The sequence below is a fragment of the Nomascus leucogenys genome, chromosome 16 (assembly GCF_006542625.1).
Source record: "Nomascus leucogenys isolate Asia chromosome 16, Asia_NLE_v1, whole genome shotgun sequence".
NCBI lineage: Eukaryota > Metazoa > Chordata > Mammalia > Primates > Hylobatidae > Nomascus > Nomascus leucogenys.
In genome coordinates, this window is record NC_044396.1 from 87,672,464 (window position 1) to 87,694,302 (window position 21,839).

General features: G+C 37.0%; 1 protein-coding gene across 5 annotated transcripts in view; it reads left to right on the forward strand.

Moving 5' to 3' along the window:
- The window catches only part of KHDRBS3 (KH RNA binding domain containing, signal transduction associated 3), a 198,097-nt gene that overhangs the window by 139,749 nt on the left and 36,509 nt on the right, over positions 1-21,839 (forward strand). For all 5 annotated transcript variants that reach the window (XM_030795399.1, XM_030795394.1, XM_030795395.1 and 2 more), the window contains one exon: positions 8,318-8,400. In XM_030795399.1, coding sequence (XP_030651259.1) covers positions 8,318-8,400 — 83 coding nt within the window. The remainder of the gene's footprint in view (positions 1-8,317; positions 8,401-21,839) is intronic.

Sequence of the window (21,839 nt, forward strand, 5' to 3'; positions counted from 1 at the left end):
GTCTTTAGCTAAAACAGAACTACCTTTATTAGGTATGAACTGTGCCAAACAATTTTCGTAAATATTTTTTGGCTAATCTTCCCACAACCACTGGTAACAACCAGGAGGTATATTATGATTACCATTTTGCAAATTTTAAAATTGGGATTCAGAGAGATTAGTGACTTCCCCAAAGCCACACAGCTAGTATAGCAGAGCTGGAATTTGAACATAGTCATCAGACTCCAGAGACTGATGCAAGGAAGTTGTATTAGTCCAGAACTCACATAATATTTTCCTCACAGCCCTAAAATAAACAACTGGGCATGTGATTTAATTCTTAAATAATGACTTATTTAAATGATATGAGAAAGATTCTTTTTTAGAATCATTGTTAATATGGTAATTTTTATCTTTAGTTGGCTTTGTGATGTGCTCATAGTCTAATTAATGAGTCTCAGAGGTGACACTACATCGACCTGGATACTATTACCCAGAACCCCAGTGAAAACTGAATTACTGAAAAGACTGTTTTCAGTTAATGTTTGTTTTTTAAACTCAATCAAATTATAAGACTAAGCTTTTAACGCTGCGTTTTATATGAAAACTTTGTGTTGAAGTGACCAGTTATCCCAATTCAAGTTAGATGTCAGATAGCATAATTACATTATTTTAAAATGACTCAAAACTGAAACAGTATTTTAAAAATCACTCTTTTGTAAATTCATCTGTTCACTTAAAATGATTTTTCCCGGGTTTAAATGTGAGTTTACTTGTAACAGAAATAGGATTAAATAGGTCATACTGTTTCCTTTATCCTGGAAAATCTCTTCTTTTTAAAGCAAGATTTCTCTGGTGTTTGGCCGCATGTCAGTTTGAATTTTATAGGTCGGGAATGACAAATGAAGAATCTCCACCTGTGTAAGAACACATCTTCCCTTCCTGTAGCCTGGCATCCACCAAGCAGACAGCTCACCGCTGCCAGCCCAGTGCCGTTTCTAAGCTAAAAAGTCAGACTTGATGAATAAGCAAGTCTTTTTAATGAGGCAAACATTATTTATGTTTATAATAACATTAATTTCTCATTCATGTTTGTTCAGTTTTTAATAATGTTCTGATTTTAAAAGTAGAATACAGAGTTCCATAGGCAATTTTCTGCTGAGGGCAGGGAATCTAAGACCGATACTTAATGTTTGACAGAAAATGATATAGGTGAGTTCTTGTCATCAAATTTTACAGTATTGTAATACATACTGCATTTTATTATACAGTATCTCCTCAAGTTGCATTCTTCTTAGAGAAGCACTTAACTACATTTCCTGCCACTTGTCATTAATTAGTTCTTTTCGTCATTTATTCAACAAACGTGACCACATGCTTCCTATGTGCTAGATACTGGGAATACAAGAGAAAAGGCCTGCTTTTTACCCTGAAGGACCTTACAGACTAGTGAGAGGAGAGGAGGCAAAGAAATAATTACAGAAGCTGTGAATATACAAGTTATTGGTTATCATGGACGCAGGAAGGAGAGAGGGATAATTCAGCTTGGAGTCTTCTTGTTGGCTCACCAAAAAGGTGATGTCAGAGGAAACAGCCTGTGGGGAGGAATTGCGGGTGAAACGACACAGCTGCTGCAGGGCCGTCATGCAGGTGCTGAAGCACACAGCACCAAGCAGCAGTGGCGGGCACCTCCCTGGGTGAGTTGCTGAGGGCCAAACTGTGAGAGGCTTAGGAATTTGTTCTTTATCTTGTATCTTTATTTATTGGTTAATCTTCTCCTATTGTTCTCAGAACAGAGGAATGCGGAGTGGAGATTTTAAGCAGGGAGGGAAGGAGTACAAGTGAGGATTTGCATTCTAGGTGTATAATTTTTGGAGGAATGTTTAGATAAGGAAGCATTAGAAATCCAGGATCAGTTAGGGTCTCTGACTAGTCCAGTTGAAGAATTCTGAATAATTCTGATGAATCTAATAATTCTAAATGAAATGATTCACATTAGGAATGTAGAGGAAGGGGGGACGGGTGGGAGAGAGACTTGGGAGATTAAAAATAGACTCACTGGCTAGTTGGGTGACAATGGGATGGTAAAGCAGAAAGCACTGATTTTTCTCCAGATGTTAATGCCTTCCTAGGTGTGTGTGGACTGATGGATTCTCACCACAATATTAGAGATCTCTTGTATCTCCTGCACTGCCTCGCTCACAAGTGCACGGTCTGATTTTTAAAGTGCAAGGAAAGGGATAAAACATCTTTGCAGTACATTTTGACAACACAGCGGTGCGTTATGTATGTATGTATGTATGTATGTATGTATGTATGTATGTATGTATTTGACGTAAGGTCTTGCTCTGTCATCCAGACTGGAATGCAGTGGCATGGTCTTGGCCCTGCACGGCCTTGGTCTGCAGCCTCCGCCTCCCGGGCTCAGTCCTTCCACCACAGCCTGTCGAGTAGCTGGGAATACAGGTGCCCACCACCATGCCTGGCTAAGTTTTGTATTTTTTTAGTGGAGACCAGATTTCTCCGTGTTGCCTAGGGTGGTCTCAAACTCCTGGGCTCAAACAATCCGCCCACCTCAGCCTTCCAAAGTGCTAGGATTAGTAAAGGAGCTTTATTAAGCTTCTTCCAGAGAAAATTCTTTAGGTTGCTTGTAACTTTATACTGCCAAGTTTCCTCACTTTTGGTCATCTGATGAATGGCTAGAGGCTCTGGCGATATATGGATCAGCTGAGGAACATTCAGGAAAGAGGTGAGAGGACTAAACAGAGAAGGATTTGGCCTGCTTTGCCTCTAGAGGCGTTCAATCCAGCAATGTAATGAACATCTTTTAAGTCCTCATTATGTTCCAGGCACTGTTGCTACTCTGTGCCTGGTGTGATGGTGTGAAAGAATGAGTAAGACACAATCCGTGTTCAGAAAGGTAGGTGAAGCAAAAAGCAAGGCATATCCTATGCAGCCCGGTAATGGAAGTACATATAGTAGGTCCATTGTTGGCATAACAAAGGTGTCATAGACGGTTTTCATGGGACTCAGAAGTTATAACAGAATTGGAAGCTGTCATTTGAGCTTCACCTTGAAAAATTCACTAAACAGAGAGGGCAGGCCAGAGACAGGAAACAGCACATGAACTAGAAATAGTCATTGCATGGGAGGCACAGGACACATTGCAAAAAAATGAGTCTGACGTGTAGACTGGGACTTCTCACAATGGGGTCCTCTAGGAGCAAATATGGAAATGTGAAAAATTACACAAAAATTTCAAATATAAAATAAATCAGCATATCTGAGCAGTGCCAGCAGTGAAGTGTAGTGAGTTCCTCATCCCAGGTCTTGGCAAGCTTTTAAAGAGTAGATTCTAAGCTTAGATGTGTGCTTGATCTAAATCTTTGATATCCCCTTCTATACTTTGATTCCAGTCAGTTGTCTGTTAAGTTATAGCAAATAATGCATTCACTGTTTTTTAAATTTCTATCTTAGCCTCAGAAACAAATACTGAAGAATTTTATAATATAAAACTATGTAAAAAGAAAGAATGAGCAACCAGTGGTTCAGAACACTGGAAGATAAGAGCATTAGGGAAAAAAGGGGGAGGCCTGCTAAACCCTCAGATCACCCAGTCCTCAGACAAAAAAATCTTAAGGTTTAGAGGCTCTTACCCAGCTCCACTACTCTCTACTCTTCCTCGTTTTAATCATTTGCTGAGTCATTTGTTTATTGGTTAATCCCCCTTCACTGTTGTTCTCAGCCAGTGACCTCATCTCCTACCTTGTGATAAAAATAGTAGATGTTCAACAAGAATTCCCTGTGCTCCCTACCTGGAACCTTAGACACTGATTTGCAGTCAACACTCAGCTTTTCCTCCTTTTCTCCTATTGCACTCTGCTTCATGCTTCCCTATATGTTTCAAGCGTTGTCCACTGAACAAATAATACTCGTCATAATGGAAGTACAAAATATTCACCACCATGGCCAAATCGAACTGTGAAATCCTCCTGAATGAAATCTTGTGAAAATTGCAAATTTAATCTCTTAAAATCTTCAGTATAAAAATATCGAAGTCAATAATTCAAAGACCTAAACAATTTGAAAATTGAGATAAATTGCTAGTATCGTAATATCTGACAGAATAATTGAGCAAGGAATGAGTGTCATAACTGTAGGGTTAAAACAGTATACTGCTTAATTTTTTTTTATTTCATAAACACAACATGAATGATGTCATCCAAATTCAAATCCTTATTCCTTAACTTGGTCCTTCATGAGCTAGTGTGTAATTTTCTGTGTCTCCTCTTCCATTTGCACCATACAGAGGAACAATAACAAGCTATTTGATTCTTTGAATGAGCTTAGTTCTTGTCTTCCTGTGCCTCCATTGTTTTGCACCTGCTGTTCATTCTGCCTAATTTTAATTTTTAATGACTACTTTAATGGCAACTTCTACTTTCTGTGCTTTGAAACTAATTTCTAGCATCGATACACCTGGGAAATTTTCTTCTACTTTCTCTTTCCTAACTGGGCTGGTCTATCCCACCGCAGTGCTTACCCTTGACACGGCAGTTGACTTGTAGAATTATAGCTGTCTCTTTAGTTGTCTGTCAGCTGTCTCCCACTACACCTCATGTCATCCTACTTACTAGACTCCTTTCCAACCATGGTGTCTAGCAGAGTGCCAGAAATGGCATAGGTGCTAAGTGATGAAGGTTTAATTTAATAGGAATTTTCCTTCCATTAGGAGCCTCTAGCTTCTTTTAATTCATAAGAATTATTTGTAATGTCTGCATTTTGCTACTTACCTGATAACCAAAATCATCTCAGAGTATTTGTTTGTTGTCTGATAGCTTTCTCTTCCTTGATTGACTATTGGAAGATCATACTCAAATTAGTAATCTACCTTCAGCTACTATGAAGAACACTGGCTTGCAAATTGTGTTATAATCATATTCAGGACTTCTATTATTCCTCTGCCCCCATTTAATGATTATCATTTTATATTATACATTGTCATCAAAGTACAAAACATATAGCTCTTTGACAAATATTTAGTTGCTCCTTTCTAAAAAAAATTTTTTAAATATTAGTGATCATTTATAAATAATGTCTTACTCCTACAAAGACAGCACCATCCCTTCATATTAATATTTGTTTTACAAAGTTGAAAGCTTTATAGTAGCACACTATTTTGATTACTGTAGCTTTATAGTAAATTTTGACCTGGGAAGACTTATGGTCTATGCTGAAGAGTGTTTCATGTGCAGTGGAGAAGAATGTGTATTCAGTTCTTTTTGAGTAGAATGCTCTATAGATGTCTGTTAGGTATAATTGATTTGTTGTTCAAATGTTTTTTTTTTTCTTTTTTGGCCTTCTTTCTAGGTATTCTACTTATTACCGAAAGTGTGTTGATGAAGTACCCAACTATTATTGTCGAATTGTCTGTTTCCCCTTTAATTCTGGTAGTTTTGCTTCATGTATTTTGAAGCTCTATTGTTACATATATTTTTTATATAGGCATACATGTTTATAATTATTTTACCTTCTTGATGGATTGATCTTTTTATCATTTTTTAAAATGTCATTTTTCTCTAATAATTTTTGTCTTAAAGTCTCTTGTCTAATGTTAGTATTATAGCTACTCTAGTACTCTTTTAGTTGCTATTTTCTTGGAATATCTTCTTCCATACTTTTCCTTTCAACCTGTTTTTATGTTTGAACCTAAAGTGTGTCTCTTGTAGACAGCATGTGGTTGGGTCATTTTTCCCATGATGCTAATTTCTGCCTTTTAATAGGTGTGTTTAATCCATTTACACTTAATGTAATTACTGATAACGTAGGATTTATACCTGCCATTTTGCCATTTGTTTTCTACATGTTTTAGGTCTTTTTTGTACCTTACTTACTTCTTTTGTGTTAAATGTTTTCTTTTTTTTTCACTGCACTGCTTTATTTCTTTTTCTACATTTTTATTTTTAAATTACTTACATTGCTTTCTCAGAATTAAACCAACACAAAAATGCTCTTTAATAGCTCCATTCTCTCCACTCATTTTTGTCTTATTACTGTCATACAAATTACATCTTTATACATTGCATACCCATCAACATAGATTAATTCTTTATGTATTTGTCTTTTAAATCAGATAGAAGGAAAAGAGTTACAAATAAAAAAAAAGTTTATACTATCTTTTATATTTACCTAAGGATTTACCAGTGTTTGTTTTTTTTAATGTGGATTCAAATGACCTTTGTCTTAATTTCTCCTTCATTTTTGAAGGATAGTTTTGCTGGATGGAGAAATTTTAGTTGACAATCTTTCTTTTTTCTTAAGAACTTGTTAATGTGGCTTCCCGTTGTCTTCTGGCCTTTATGGTTTTTGTTAGAAATCAGCTGCTAATATTATAAAAATCTCTTGCATGTGATAAGTTGCTTCTCTCTTTCTACTTTCAAGATTCTGTCTTTGTCTTTCAGCAGTTTGACAATAACCATGTCTACATTTGGGTCTCTGAGTTTATCCTTTTTGGAGATTATTGAGCTTCTTGGATATGTAGATTACAGTTTTTCATTAAATTTGGAAGTTTTCAGCCACTGTTTCTCAAAATAATCTCTGTTCCTATTTTTTCCTTTGGGTCTGTCAGTATGTATATGCTCCTGTATGTTCATACATTTGATGCTGTCCCATAGGTCTCTGATACTCTGTTCATCTTTTTTTCTCTTCCTCAGACTGGATTTTCTCAACTCATCCATCTTCAAGCTGACTAACTTTTTCCTTCATCCTAGTTCTATCTGCTGATGAGCTTCTCCAATGAATATTTTACTTTAGTTATTGTACTTTGCAACTTAAGAATTTATTTTGGTTCTTTTTTATGTTTTCTATATCTATATTAATATTCTCTGTTTGATGAGACACTGTTCTTATACTTTTCTTTAGTTGGTTAGAAAGGGTATTGTTTAATTCCTTGACTACACAACTATCCCCTGTGTATACCAAAATCCACACATAATCAAGTTTCATAATCAGCCCTGCAGAACATACATATTTGAAAAGTTGGTTCTCCATATATATGAGTTTCACAGTCTATGAATACTGTATTTTTTAGTTGAAAAAAATCTGCAATAAGTGAACCCACACAGTTCAAATATGTGTTGTTCAAGTGTCAACTGTATTGAAAATAACCAAATTAAAGTCTTTGTCTAGTAAGTCCAATGTCTCAGCTTCCTCAAGGACTGTTTCTATTGACTGCTTTTTTTCTTGTGTAGGGACATACTTTTGTGAGTTTGTTTGCATGTCCGAATTTTTTTTGTTGTTGTTTAAAACCGAACATTTAATGTGTAAACTCTGGAAATCAATTTTTTCCAGGGTTTCTTGTTTGTTTTTGTTATTTAGTGACTTTTCTAAACTAATCTTATAAAGTCTCTATTTCTTGTGTGTTGCTATTGAAGTCTCCTCTGTGTTAGTTTACTAGTCACCTAATGATTGGGCAGAGATTTTAGTAAATGCCTGGAAACTTTCTAATCTTTGCCAAGGGCCTCTGGGTGCGTATTGGGACTCATGCTTAACCTCAAGGTCAGCCAGAAGAGAGAGCTCAGAGCCCTCTCAGGTCTTTTCTGGGCATGGATGTGGCACTGTGCATGGTCCCAGCCTTCTAGATTGCCAGGAATAATTCAGAGCTTTACAAGACCTGTTTTGGACACCTCATTCCCCACTTTTCTTTTGAAGGTTTTTGATTAACCCATTGTTTGTTCAGTTTTTCTTCACTACCTCAGGCAGCAGAAATGTCAAACAATTGCCTGTAAGTATTTTCTTCAGATACCCTGAGGAAAAAGGCATTTTGCAAGGGGTGAAGTCTGAGTCAGGTCAAATGAAGACAGTTCTCTAGGAATGGGGTTTTGTCAGAACTCCAGCCTTGTTCGGCCCCCTCCAGCGGCATCTGGACTCTTGGAGATTGTGGCTGTTGGTTTTCAAGGTTCCTTCAGAGCTGGGGAGTGAGGCATGGGAATAAGACAAGTTAGAACAGCGCAAAGCTCACTGTTCTTACCAGGATTCAGCCATTTAAAAAAAAGAAAAAAGACAATGTTTTCTAGATCTCTGCAATCTTTTGGTTAATTTCCAAGGTTCTGAAAATGGTGATTCTGACCATTTTTACCAATTGCTCTTTGCTTTTTTACAGAGAATGTGTGGAAGTTCTTCACCATTTTCACTGAAGTCACTCCTTTATTTTTCATTACACTATAAGTAGACATAATTAAATGCTAGCTGAATTAATGGAAATTCACTAAAAGCGGAATGCTTCTTTCTTTTTAGAAACTTCTCTGAATGTTTTTGTACTTCTCCTGTTATGTTTTAGGACTATGATGATGGATATGGCACTGCTTATGATGAACAGAGTTATGATTCCTATGATAACAGCTATAGCACCCCAGCCCAAAGGTAAGAGTCAGTCTTTATTACCAGACCCCACAACAGAAACCAATCCCTTCCACATTTGTATATTCTGAGAAAAGGATGGCAGTCAGCTAGAGAGGGTCATTGGCTTGCCCTGTTTTTGTATTTGTTTAAATGGAGAAGCCCTGTCTGTTCTAGCAACCAGCATGTATTACCCTACCCAAGTTTACTATAATGTTAAAGAAATCAGGTTTGGGAAATAAAAACTGAAATTTTAGTCTAAAAATTCAACTTAAATGTTCAGTATATTTTGAGGAGGAACAATGGCCTCAAAGTCTGTGACTATTTAGTCTTAAGGCCCAAAATTACATTGGAAATGTGTAAGTATCCTACATTGTCAGTGCCTGGAGAAGAAAGTGTCAAAAGTTTTGTTTCCCATTCATAGAACATTTCAATTTCTAAGTAGCAGCTCTCCTGTTTTCTATCAACTTCAGACTCCTACCTGTGAATAATGACTTAGTTGTGATTTATTCTCCGAAGAAATATTTACCCACAAATAATTAAATGTTACCAGAGGCAAAACAGAGCTTCATAGTTACCTCTTCTGATAATATTACCTTGATGTTCATTGATACATGAAATTAGTGTTTCTTATGTTGAGAATGTTTTCCTAAATACATGGAAACCTTTTGTTTTATGTTTAAAATTCTAAGTGGAAGACAAAGGTAGATATACACATAAAACAAAATATTGGCTTTATAGTGATTCTGAAGCATAAAAAAATATAGACTATGAGGTGATTTTGATGAAACACAAATTCACTTTTGAACTTGTCCAGTGCCAGTCAAGCTTTGAACACATAGGTTCTCTTATTTGTTAACTCTGGTACTGAGGTAGATAGGGATATAAAAAAACTTTTTGTTTTAGCTCATACCAAATTTTATTCTTCTATAACTTGTAACTATTGAGTAGCCTTCAAACTTTGACTCTGAACTGGTCTTTGTTGGCGGAAGCCTGTATATCGTGTTTGTGCCCTTTAGTGTGTTGAGGGTAGACCTAACACTTATGGAGCCCAGTGACTGGCATGTGGTGAATGCTTGATAAGACTTTGTATACACCATCTAAGTATCCCAGCAACTTTATGAAGTATATGGCATTGTTTTCATTGTATACATGAAGAAAAGGAGAATTAAGTAATTTGCCAGAAATTGCACAGGAAGTGAAAAGATGAAATTCGGAGTCAGATATTCTAACTCAAAGATTTGTACCCTTTATAAATAAGTCCTTCTCAGATTTTGTTTAAAAACATCAATATCCACAAATATTTCAATATGTAGTCTAAATATCCTAGCAAAGCAAGTCTCCCATCCCCACAGCATTTGCTGAATGCATACTATATTCCTGGCACTGTTTCCATAAGTTCTATAAGGCCTTACAGTCTAAGTTGTCTGAACACATCAGTCCTGACAACAATACTGTAAAGCTGATGGTATTGCTGTAGATGAGAAGATCAGATAACCAAGAGATTCTGGCACTTGCTTGTGACCGAACAGCTAATAAAATGGTAACAGGTGTGTGACTGTCAAGTGCATATTCTTATCCTTGGTACATTTGTGTGAGAGGCTTACTGCACATTTCTGTTAGTTCTGTTCCCGTATCTGTTATGGGATGTATATACAGTTATGCGTCATTTGACGACTGGGATATGATCTGAGAAATGTGTCCTTAGGCAATTTTGTCATTGTGTGAACATCATAGAGTGTACTTACACACCTACCTGATACAGCCTGCTACACATCTGGGCTGTATGGTCTACCTGAACAGCATGTTACGATATTGAATACTGCAGGCAGTGGACGCACAATGGTATTTCTGTATCTAAACATGTATAAACATAGAAAAACTTCAGTGAAACTATGGTATAAATGATAAAAAGTGGCATATCCATACAGGTCACTTACCATGAATGCAGCTTGAAGGACTGGAAGTTGCTCTTGGGTGAGTCAGTGAGTGAGTGGTGGGTGAATGTGAAGGCCTAGGACATTACCGTGCACCACTGCAGGCTTTATAAACACTAAACGCTTAGGCTACACTCAATTTATTAAAAGTCTTCTTTCTTCAGTAGTAAATTAACCTTAGCCCTCTGTAACTTCTTTACGTTTTAAACTTACAGTTTTTATTAATTTTTGACTCTTACAATAATACTTAGCTTAAAACACAAATACATTGTACAGCTGTACAAATATACTTTCATCTATTTTAATTTTTTTTTTTTTTTTTTTTTTTTTACTTTGTAAACTTTTTTTTTTCCCCTCTGTCGCCCAGGTTGGAATGCAGTGGCGTGATCTCAGCTTACTGCAACCTCCTCCTTCCAGGTTTAAGGAATTCCTGTGCCTCAGCCTCCGGAGTAGCTGAGATTACAGGCATGTGCCACCACGCTTGGCTGATTTTTGTATTTATAGTAGAGATGGGGTTTTGCCATGTTGCCCAGGCTGGTCTTGAACCCCTGGGCTCAAGCAGTCTGCCCACCTTAGCCTCCAAAAGAGCTGGGATTACAGGTGTGAGCCACCACACCAGGCCTACCTTTTTGAAAGTTAAAAACAAAGACATAAATACACACATTTGCATAGACCTACACAGGGTCAGGATCATTGAGATGTCATAGGTGACAGGAATTTCTCAGCACCATTATGATATCACAGAGCCGTCGCTGTACCTGCAGTCTGTTGTTGACTGAGACGTTGTTATGCAGCACATGACTCTATTCAGTGTGTTGGACTTTCAAATGCAAGCATGTTTTTTGGCTTGAATTGTATCACAATATAGTGATGTTTACAGTTCGATTCATTCTGTGAAGAAAAGAGAAGCGACTTAATATTTATTGAGTATTTAATGTGTTTCAGATACTATGCTAAATGCTTTTTGTATTTGATTTCAGTATGTCTTCACAGGCATCAAGCCAGTCCTATACAATAAATATAGTTTCCTCCAGTTAGTAAATGTAGAAACCAAGATGTAACTTTTTTTATGAAGTATATTTACAATACAAGATTATAGTCCATGTGATCTTTTGGTTTTTGATATTTGATATAAAGAACCAGACTTAAAGCATTTGCCCTATTAAATGCTGTGATCTGTCAAGGAGAGTGATGTCAAAATGTGACTGCAGGTAAACTGATGGATCACTAAGGGGAGCTAGCATTTACTTAGAGCCTGCTCTAAATCAGGCATGGAATAGTAATCTGTTACTTACATGCCTTGTTTTAATACAAAGGACAACAGCAAGAGTTAATATACATGATGAAACTGAGGCTCAGAGAAGTAGATGACTAATCCCACATGTGAACCCAGGCTTTTAAAGCTCATGGTCTTTCTACTTTAAGCTCTGATTATGTATTTATATGATAGATGACAAGCATTTATTCTTCGTTTATTTATTTGATCGGTGTTCATTGAATGTCCATTTTGTGCTAGGCATTATGCTTGATGCTTGGAATAGAAAGATTATTAAGACGGAGACTCTATCCTTGAAAAGCTTACTGGCTAGAAAGAAACATATGAATATTTTAAAACAATGTAATATTCTAATTATCGTGAGAGGTCTGAGGAGAAATTCGTTGTTTTCATAAGAAGACTATGCTAAATTCTGGTTGGGAATACTGCAGACATTTACCTGAGAAAGTGAAGGATAAGTAGTAGTCACCAGGTGACAAACAGGGAAGAGCAGTTCACAGAGTAAGGCTAGCAAGTCACAGAGGCATGAAACAGTAAGTTTTGTGTGTGAACTACACATAATTGTGTAGGGCTGGAATATGTGGCACACAGGAGCTGTGGGGAGGGAGGGGCCAGGAGGAGTGACAGCATGTTTCCTCCACAAGGAGCTGAGACAGTGCCATTGAAGAGTTACATGTAAAGGTATGATGTGTTTATACTTGAATTTAGAGAAATTAATTAGAAGACAGTTGTGAAGGCTGGATTGGCAGATGGTGAGCCCAGTGGCAGAGACTAATTAAGATACTGGTATGTTGTAAATTATAAGCCCATTAAATATCAGGAAAGATTCACTAAAAGAAGCATCTTTTGTGACAGCCAGTCTACCTTCTTTGAAGTGATCTTTTCTGTGCTACAACTTGTCTTACCTGAAGGAGTACAGAGAACTGTATGAGAAGTGCTCACATGGACAAATGCAGAAGCCACTGCTAGATACTCTTGAGTGTTCATTTAATCCTTATAACATGTCAAATAAACATCTGTCCCTTTTAAAGAAGAAAACAGTGGCTCACACAATTAGATAACTTACTTCAGATCGTACAGTTTACACAAAGGAGACAAACTTTGAACTGAGGTCTGACTGTAAATATGTATTAGTATCTTTTCCACTACAGCACTCTTAGCTTACACTAAATAGCTGCTGTGCTATAAATTGAAAGGAAGCAGCTCTGTATAGCGTGGGGTGAAGAAATGGTTCTATGCACCATATTAGTTTACTATATGGGGCTGCCATAATAAAACACTCCAGTCTTCTTGAGTCCTCTCTCCCGGGCTTGCAGATGGCTGCCTTCTCTCCATGTCCTCACATGCTCTTTTATCTGTGTACTCACATTTCTGGTGTCTCTTTTTGTACCCAAATTTTCTTTTCTTTGAAGGACACCAGTCAGATTGGATTAGAACCCACTCTAAAGGCCTCATTTCAATTTAAGTCAGCTCTTTAAAGGCATTGTCTCCAAATACAGTCACAGTCTGAGGTACTGGATTAAGGTTTCAATATATGAGTTTCAGAAGGCAAGGTACACAATTCAGCACATAAAATGCACATACTCTAACACTGGTTTAATCACAACACTGCATGTTTCAGAATTAGGAACCTGGTATGAACAGTTAGGATAGCAGATTTTCAGATCATCCCCAGGATCAAATAGTAGACATTAACAAGGAAATCATCACAGCCATCATCTTAGATTTCCTATGTGCTTGGCCTTATTTCATCTACTTTACATAAATTGTCTCCCCTCTCTGCATGCCCTTCGATACTGCTAAATTCAAGTTTTTTTTTTGTTTGTTTTGTTTTTTTTTTTATTATACTTTAGGGTTTTAGGGTACATGTGCACAATGTGCAGGTTTGTTACATATGTATCCATGTGCCATGTTGATTTCCTGCACCCATTAACTCGTCATTTAGCATTAGGTGTATCTCCTAATGCTGTCCCTCCCCCCTCCCCCCACCCCACAACAGTCCCCCGAGTGTGATGTTCCCCTTCCTGTGTCCATGAGTTCTCATTGTTCAATTCCCACCTATGAGAGAGAACATGCGGTGTTTGGTTTTTTGTCCTTGCGATAGTTTACTGAGAATGATGTTTTCCAGTTTCATCCATGTCCCTACAAAGGACACGAACTCATCATCCCATTACTGGGTATATACCCAAAGGACTATAAATCATGCTGCTATAAAGACACATGCACACGTATGTTTATTGCGGCACTATTCACAATAGCAAAGAGTTGGAACCAACCCAAATGTCCAACAACGATAGACTGGATTAAGAAAATGTGGCACATATACACCATGGAATACTATGCAGCCATAAATTCAAGTTTTAAAATGTCATTCCCAAATTCACAGAAGTGAAGTTCCTCATTCCCAAATTCAGAGAAGTAAAGCACAAAGAAATCACCTCGGTGCCAAAACATCTCTCTTTTGTACTGTCTCCATTGCCTTTCAGCTCTCCCTTTGTCATGGTTTTGATTACAGTGGCTGGGACTAATTCCTGTTTATATTTCCCATATACAATATTCAAAAATCTAATACTTAGTGATGCTTTAAAATCTCTTAGGAATTATGCTTCAATATGAACTAGAAGTTTTGCCTTATCAAATTTGGACTACCTTAAGCAAATAGGGAATTTAATTTATATTAAATCTACGTATTAAAGTTGTAGGCTTAAACTAGTGAAATTAAGAAATTTGTTTTTCCACTTTTACATTAGATCCTTTCAGTGAGTAGCATTTACTGCCACTGCTGTCAAGGAGCAGCCAGTTTTCAGATGCACCGGTGGGCAGTGCCATGTAGCACTTGATGTCTAATCTAACATGTCTTGATTTTGACAATTCAGGTTCTGTAAGATTTCATATGTAAATAGTTCTCTCAATTCAGACTTTGAAAGTACGTGCTATTCTACAGTTATAGTTCAGTATTAGTGAAGAATTCTTCACTTGGCCGCCTTTTAGAGTACAAAGTGGTTCTGCAAATGTTCTTTGACATTTAGTGCAGTAGGAGAGAGCACAGAGCAGAGGTAAAAGCTGCTCGGTCCCCCATGGCAGTCACTGGACATGGAGCTGTGGACCCTTGACCCGTGGCCAGTCCAGATTGAGATGTGCTGGAAGTGTAAAACTCACACCACATTCCAGAGACTTTGTATGAAAAAAAGAATGTTAAAAAAATCATTAAAATTAATTTCACCCATTTCTTTTTACTGTTTTTACATGTGGCTACTGGAAAGCTCTCTATTACAGTGTTTTCTCACAGACAGCACTGAGTTACATGATTCTGGCTGTGTCTGTCTCTGGCATATACTCACTTAGGGGTAAGCAAGACAGCAAGACAGTCCACAAGCCGCAGAGAGAGAACTGGAAAGCGGCACCTCATATTCCTACTTTTTAAATGTCTATTTTAATGTTCTGTATGTTATTTAAAATATAGCATAGTAATATTATAGTATGCATAAGCACATTACAGTTACAAGTTCAGAAACATTTTTATTTATGCCGTTGTATTATCAGAAACAGAGACCGGTGCCACAGTGGTTAAGAGTCTGACGGACCTATGGTCAGACACCAACTTTAACATTTACTGGCTCTGTAATTTGGGGTGAGTTATTTAACCTCTTTAAGCCTCCTTTTGTAAAATGTGTAACAGTTTCTACTTGTGAGAAAAGTGTAAAAAGATTCTCGTTGAGAGGGCCTGCCTGAAGGCTGAAAGAGACAGAAAAGCATGTAGTCTTTGTAAACTGTGTGGAGGGAAGTCTGTTGTCCACTCTGTTGTCTCTGCTTGAGGACTGAATGAGATGGTTTGCATTGGGAGGTAGCACAGTGTGAGCCCAAGTTCCTGCCATCCTCTGCAGCTCTGAATTCCTTCTGCTTGTTGTTTCACACAAGAGTGGCTACGAAGAGCAGGTTCTGGGAAACCTGCAAGGACTGTGCGAGCGAATGTTTTGCAGTGAGAGAGGAAAGCTTGCAAAGGGCTTCCTCCCCCGTGGATGGTCAGTGTCAGTATTTCCTATACACTGAGAGTCGGTAAGGTCAACAGCCGTATCCCACCTGAAAACAAAATTGAATAAGACAGCAAGGCGGCCTGGCTGCCATTGAGTATGATCTGTTGTGTGGAAGGGCTTCTTTCCATAGTGACTTTTAAACTCCTGAGGTCCTCATTATTATGACACTGTTGTGTTACAGAAACAAGTTTCTCTTTGGAGGTTTTACAAATTAGGAATTTTTTTCTCCCAGTTTTCAAATACCTTGTATTCAAATCAGAGTACAAATGAAAATTCGTATAAAAAATTCAGTATGGTTCAGGTACCTTTCCCGATTGATTTTTATAATGACCTTGATAATGCTAACATTACAGTATAAAACAAAAGCATTGTTTGTCTAACTTCACACATTTAATGAGTAACAAGATTTTGACACAGTTACTGTGAAGAGAAATATAAACTATTCTTTACAATATTGGAATTATTCTAATACACATTGGCTCAAAAATAGATGTTGATTACTTCCTGTGGATACACAGCTTCTGAATAGCTAGTATAGTGAATCAAAACGAATGGGTGATAATGGCCTCAGACCTCAGAGCCCTTCCTCTGCCCCGACATGGCTTGAATCTTCACAGACCATTTCTGACTCCTGGAAACCCCTTGTAAATGTCTTCATTTTATTCTAAACTAAGTGGAATTAGTTTACCTTTGATGTCTTATTTACAATCCTGATAACTATCATAATTTTTTAGTCTATGTTTCTGAATAAGTATAAATTCTGCAAAGAACTGTTTGGCTCCTATAGTGATCATAAACTGAATAGAACATAAATTGTCTCAAAAAGTGCTAATAAAAATTGAGCATTATGAACTATCAACAAAAATACTTCTAACACCGTACTATGTAGACATCAACAAAAAACAAGAGATATCAACCCAAATTACCCCATAGACCTGTAAATACTTAATTCTCAGGACCCCATGGTAAGAAAAAAAAAAAAGAGTAGAGACAGGGGTGAAAAAGTGAAGCTACAACCCTGTAAAGAAAAAAAAAAATTATTTGGTGACACTTGTTAAAGCACAGTAAGGCAGACTTTATTCAGGACCACTGCAATAGCTACATGGACCACTGCACTGGGACTTTGCAGTGGGGAAGAGAGACCGGGCTCCACTCTGCATCTAGCATTGGCAAGTGGGAATTCATAGCCAAGAAGTCGGGCTAGGGTCAGGAGATAGAAAATTACTGAGAGGGAAACATCAGTGGTAGGGGGGATTTTGGCTGAACCGACCTAACAGGATTCTTGCCGGAGGCAGGCCAGAATGGTCAGACATCCCCTCCCCTGGGGAATGATGGAGGATAAGGAACCTGATCAGATATTGAGGGTGATCAGATATCATGGGTGGCGTGTTCCTGCTAAACTGACTCAGCAAGGTTCTTTTTTAAAGCTGGATTTTACAAGGAGCTGCACAGATGGACCTAGGAGAAGGATCAGGAGGCTGACTAAAGTTTAGCCAAGCAGAGAATCTTTGTCAGCTCTGACAGGGAAAAGGGAAGGAACAGCCCAAGACTGAGTGTTAGCATGTGTAAGTATTGCTGTTTATTATAGTTATTATATATTGACCATCTGCTGTAGTGTATCAGACACACAGACCCACAGACACACACACACACACACACACACACAACCACCATGTGATCTTAATTTTAATCTTAAAAGGTGGATATTATCCTCAGTTTATTATTGAGAAAACTGAGACTCAGAGTTTAAGTAGCCTGAGTGACACTCTTAATGACACTATTGATTTCAAAGTCCATTTTCATTCCATTATACTAGTGTTTTTCAAAGAGTAGTACCCATATCATTGATGTCTCACAATGCGATTTCAGATGCTACATGGGCAGACTTCTTAAAAAATCTTAATGATTAGATTATAAAGTTATTGGAAGAGTGTGGTTAGCATATCAAACACGTGATTTTATGATTATTGCTATAATTCAGTGATGGCAAGTTTATTTAAAGTAAAAGAAAATTAACGTGGACAGTTAATATGAAGTCACGAACAGGATAGGTGTGTATGTAGATGGCAAATATACTGCGTGTCCTGAGAGTTGTTCCTGAATGGCTGGGGTTTGGTGAATGCTGCACTGAGCATTTGTGTCACCAGTCAGTGGACAACCTGAAACACTGCTCATACTGAAAGTTTGATTAGATGAGTCTGAGAAGCAAGACTGACCTTCTCACTAAGTTACAGTGTCCTACCAAATTTGATGCCTCGATTATATTGAGAATAAGAAGTTTTGTATCTTCATCAGGAATTTCTTTAGAATTAAACTAATAAAAAAGGAAAATGTTTTTCAAGATTCATTTGCTTAACAAAGGTTGAAGGAATGAAATATCTATTGCATACTTACCAAGTGTGAGTTACTATGTATCTAAGTGCTCTCATACATGTTGTGTCATTTAATTCCTAAGAACTTCTGTAGGATTGTCATTCCTTAGTTTTACAAAAGGAGTTGACATTCACATAATTTGAGCTTGACCAAAGTCACATAGCTAATTCATATCAGTTAGTCCTCACACTCTGTTCTCTTTGAGATCAAGGTTACATTCTTTTGCCTAACTCAAAAGCAACTAGTAAGGGGGAAAAAAATTAGGTTCCTTTAAATGTAGAGAAGGCCACTACATGGAATCTTCATGCATGATCTCCACAAGTGTATGACAACACGGCAGCAGGACAAAGGCAAGCTAGTGGCAATAAATCAATTGTCACTGTCACTTTAGTCTTTAATATTCTTGAGAATACATGAGATTTATCACTGAGGAATTGTAGAATAATGGTAGTAAATGAAAACAAAGTCCACCAGGGAGATGTCCTACATCATTTGGATTTAACACTGCCATCTGCTTAATAGCATTGAGAAGACTACAGCAGTACTTATGATCAACCATTCATAGCAATGACAGATGCTGCAGAGAGCGAACATACCAGGGAAGCAGGTTCATTGCTAAAATGTAGATTATGTGACAGGGTTTCTAAAAAGCGCTTGTGTTGATGCTCAAACCTCCAGTTTTAAATCTTCACTATAGAATTTTAAGTCTGTAAGATAAAGACCTACTCTAAAGTCTTCCCATGTTTTATTCCTCGTGTTTCATACATTCTTAAAATGTATTTATTTATTTTTTAAAGAATTTTTTCTACAAATATTGCATATATAGTCTCTTTTTGATGGAAGAGAATAATAACTTTTGTATAATTTCTGACTTTTAAAATGAGGTAGCATGATTGTTAGTAAAAAAAGACAGTGACTATAAATCCACAAAAGCTTGGATGTGAATGTCAGCTGTACTACTTTCTTAGCTCTATGATGTTGACTAGGTTGCTTCTTTGAGTCTTTTCTCATCTGTAAAATGATGACTGTTTGACTTACAACATTGTAGTTAAGTGAGATAGCAGATGTAATATACATAATAGTTCAATAAATTTGCTGTAGTAGCATGTAGTAGGTGCTTACCATTGTAAGCATTTTATAGCCTTTTTAGCTACTTTTATTTTATTTTATTTTATTTTATTTTATTTTATTTTGTAGAGACAGAGTCTTACTCTGTCTCAGGCTGGAATACAGTGGCACCATCTTTGCTTACTGCAACCTCCACCTCCTAGGTTCAAGCGATTCTCCTGCCTCAGCCTCCCAAGTAGCTGGAACCACAGGAGTACTCCACCACACCCAGCTAATTTTTGTGTTTATAGTAGAGACAGGGTTTTGTCATGTTGGCCAGGCTGGTCTCAAACTCCTGACCTCAGGTGATCTGCCTGCCTCAGCCTCCCAAAGTTCTGGGATTACAGGCGTGAGCCACCACACCCAGCCAGTAGCTACTATTATTATACCATTTTATGGATGAGGAAGTTGTGGCACAGAGACGGTGGAACTTCCCTGAACTCATGGAGAGTGAGTGCTAGAGCTGACATGTGAACCCAGGCAGTCTAAGCACTCTGCTGTACTACCTCTCTATGTAACTGTTGTTATTATGAGTTTAAGTATTATATCCAGAAATTATTATAGTCTTTTCTGAGAACGTCTCCAGTCAGTAAAATCCCAACAAATAATCTAAATAAAATTATGCATGCCATTTTGATACCTTATTTGTGCAATAAAAAGTTGTTAAAGGCTCATTTAATTTAGATTATTTAGAGTCCTAAAGTGTATCAGAAGCACAGACTTGAGGACAGCGCTGTAAGTTACTTGTTGCAGGTTGACTTGTAATGGAGAATGTCGGTGCCTGAATTCCCCGGAATCGATTCATACCTCATTGTTAGACTCACAACTTTAGAAACTGAAATAATAATCAGACATGGTGGGGATCATATTTTTCCCTTGTATTTGTCATCATGAAAGGATATGTTCCTTTTGGAAGGTAATTTATGAGTGTGCATTGAGAGCCTTAAAAATATTTGTGACTTATGACCCAATATTTTTACAATAAGTGCCTGAACTTACAATATAACAGTGAGGGTCTGAGAGTGTGAATATATTTAAGAGCTCTTTAATTGAAAAGAGTAAGCAATTTCTGGAAGAAGTCTGGGAAAGAGGGGCATAGGTGATAAATTCAGTTTCTCAACCTGTTGGATAGATCGTGATATAATTAATTTAAGTGGCAATGAGATTTAGGAAAAAGCTAATAGGTTCATTTGGGGTGTGTTGAATTTAGGTTGTCCACAGAATTGTAACAATTACATTAAATAATTGATATAAAAATGGTTTACATACTAATAAGTCATTATATCAATGGTAACTATATTTCTCTCCCAGTTTTTCTTAGTAGTTACAAAATATATTATTATGGTTAGATTTTTACCCCAATTTTAGTAAGTAACTGATTTGTAGTTTTATTTTTTGTATTCTCTTTCATCGATATCTTAAAGTATGTGTACCCAGCGTTTTGACATGGTTAATCTCCCAGAAATTAGAGTAAGATAGTCAATTCCAAAGTATACTAAACAAGATAGAGTGAAAATATTATATGATTAGGAGTGAGGCAGACCTGATCTTTCCACTTAGCTGTGTATGTGATCTTTCACTAACCCTCAATTTTCCCACCTACAAAACATAGAGAATATACTTAAACAGTTTAGTATAGAGCCTGGCACGTGGCACTCAGAATTTGTGATTGTGTTTTATTTTATGTATCTGTCACTGCTGGGCATTTTGCTGGTGCTCTGTAAGTAGTACTGACTATGGGGGGATGATCATTGGCACCTTCATTATCACCAGGTGATAGATTGCTTCCAGCTCACCTCGTATCTGCTCATTTTCTGTGCAGAGTATCACAAACCTAACTTGGAGCACACTGCAAGTGTAAAGGCATGAATGCTTTGGTTTTTTGTTGGTTGTTTCTTACTCTGATGCTTTTTTGTTCAGTGTTCTGTAAAGGACCAAAAAGTAGACATATACATTAGAAAGTAGGAAAATAATCATTAAAACTTCCATGTATTTCCTTCATCTACCATTTGTAAGGATTGCTGTACCACGTGAAAATCAATTTATGTTATAAGTTTATAAAATAGAAGTATTTCATCCAATTGCAGCCTTTTTGAAATGATTTATAAAAAGTATGGGATGTAGTCTTAGACATTGCTAAATTTTAGAGACATTGGAAATAAAAAATACATATAGGTATATAGCCCAATAAGACATCTTACATAGAGGAAAAAAAAAACCTATGCATATTGTCTTAGCCAAAGTAATATAATTAAAACAGTGTCTCAATTAAGGCTGCATAAAGATGTAGTAAATTAAAGTGTGACCATGGGCAAGTTATTTAACCAGTGCTCTAGAGTAAAATGGGGATGACAATAATAGTACTGACCTCATAGGGTTGTAAAGTTAAGCGAAATGGAAAGCATGTCATATATGGAAAGCATGTCACACATCGTAAAGCTATCAATAGCTGTCATTAAAGTTCTACAATTCTTTATCTAAAACTGTCGAAGCTAAATATGTCTTACTTTCCAATTTTTGGAATTTTGGAAAAACAATACAGGATACATACACATACCATATGTTAGTACAGCTCCAGTGGAACCCTGCATGTGCTTCTCCAGGATAATGATTGCCCCTTGGATTCTTTGAAGTTTATGGTCAGGGAAACTGATTACAAAGAGGTGTAAAGCATATGTGGCAATTTGAAAAAGAAGGGGATTTCTTAAGGGAGGTGTGTGGCATTCAGCCTTGGCA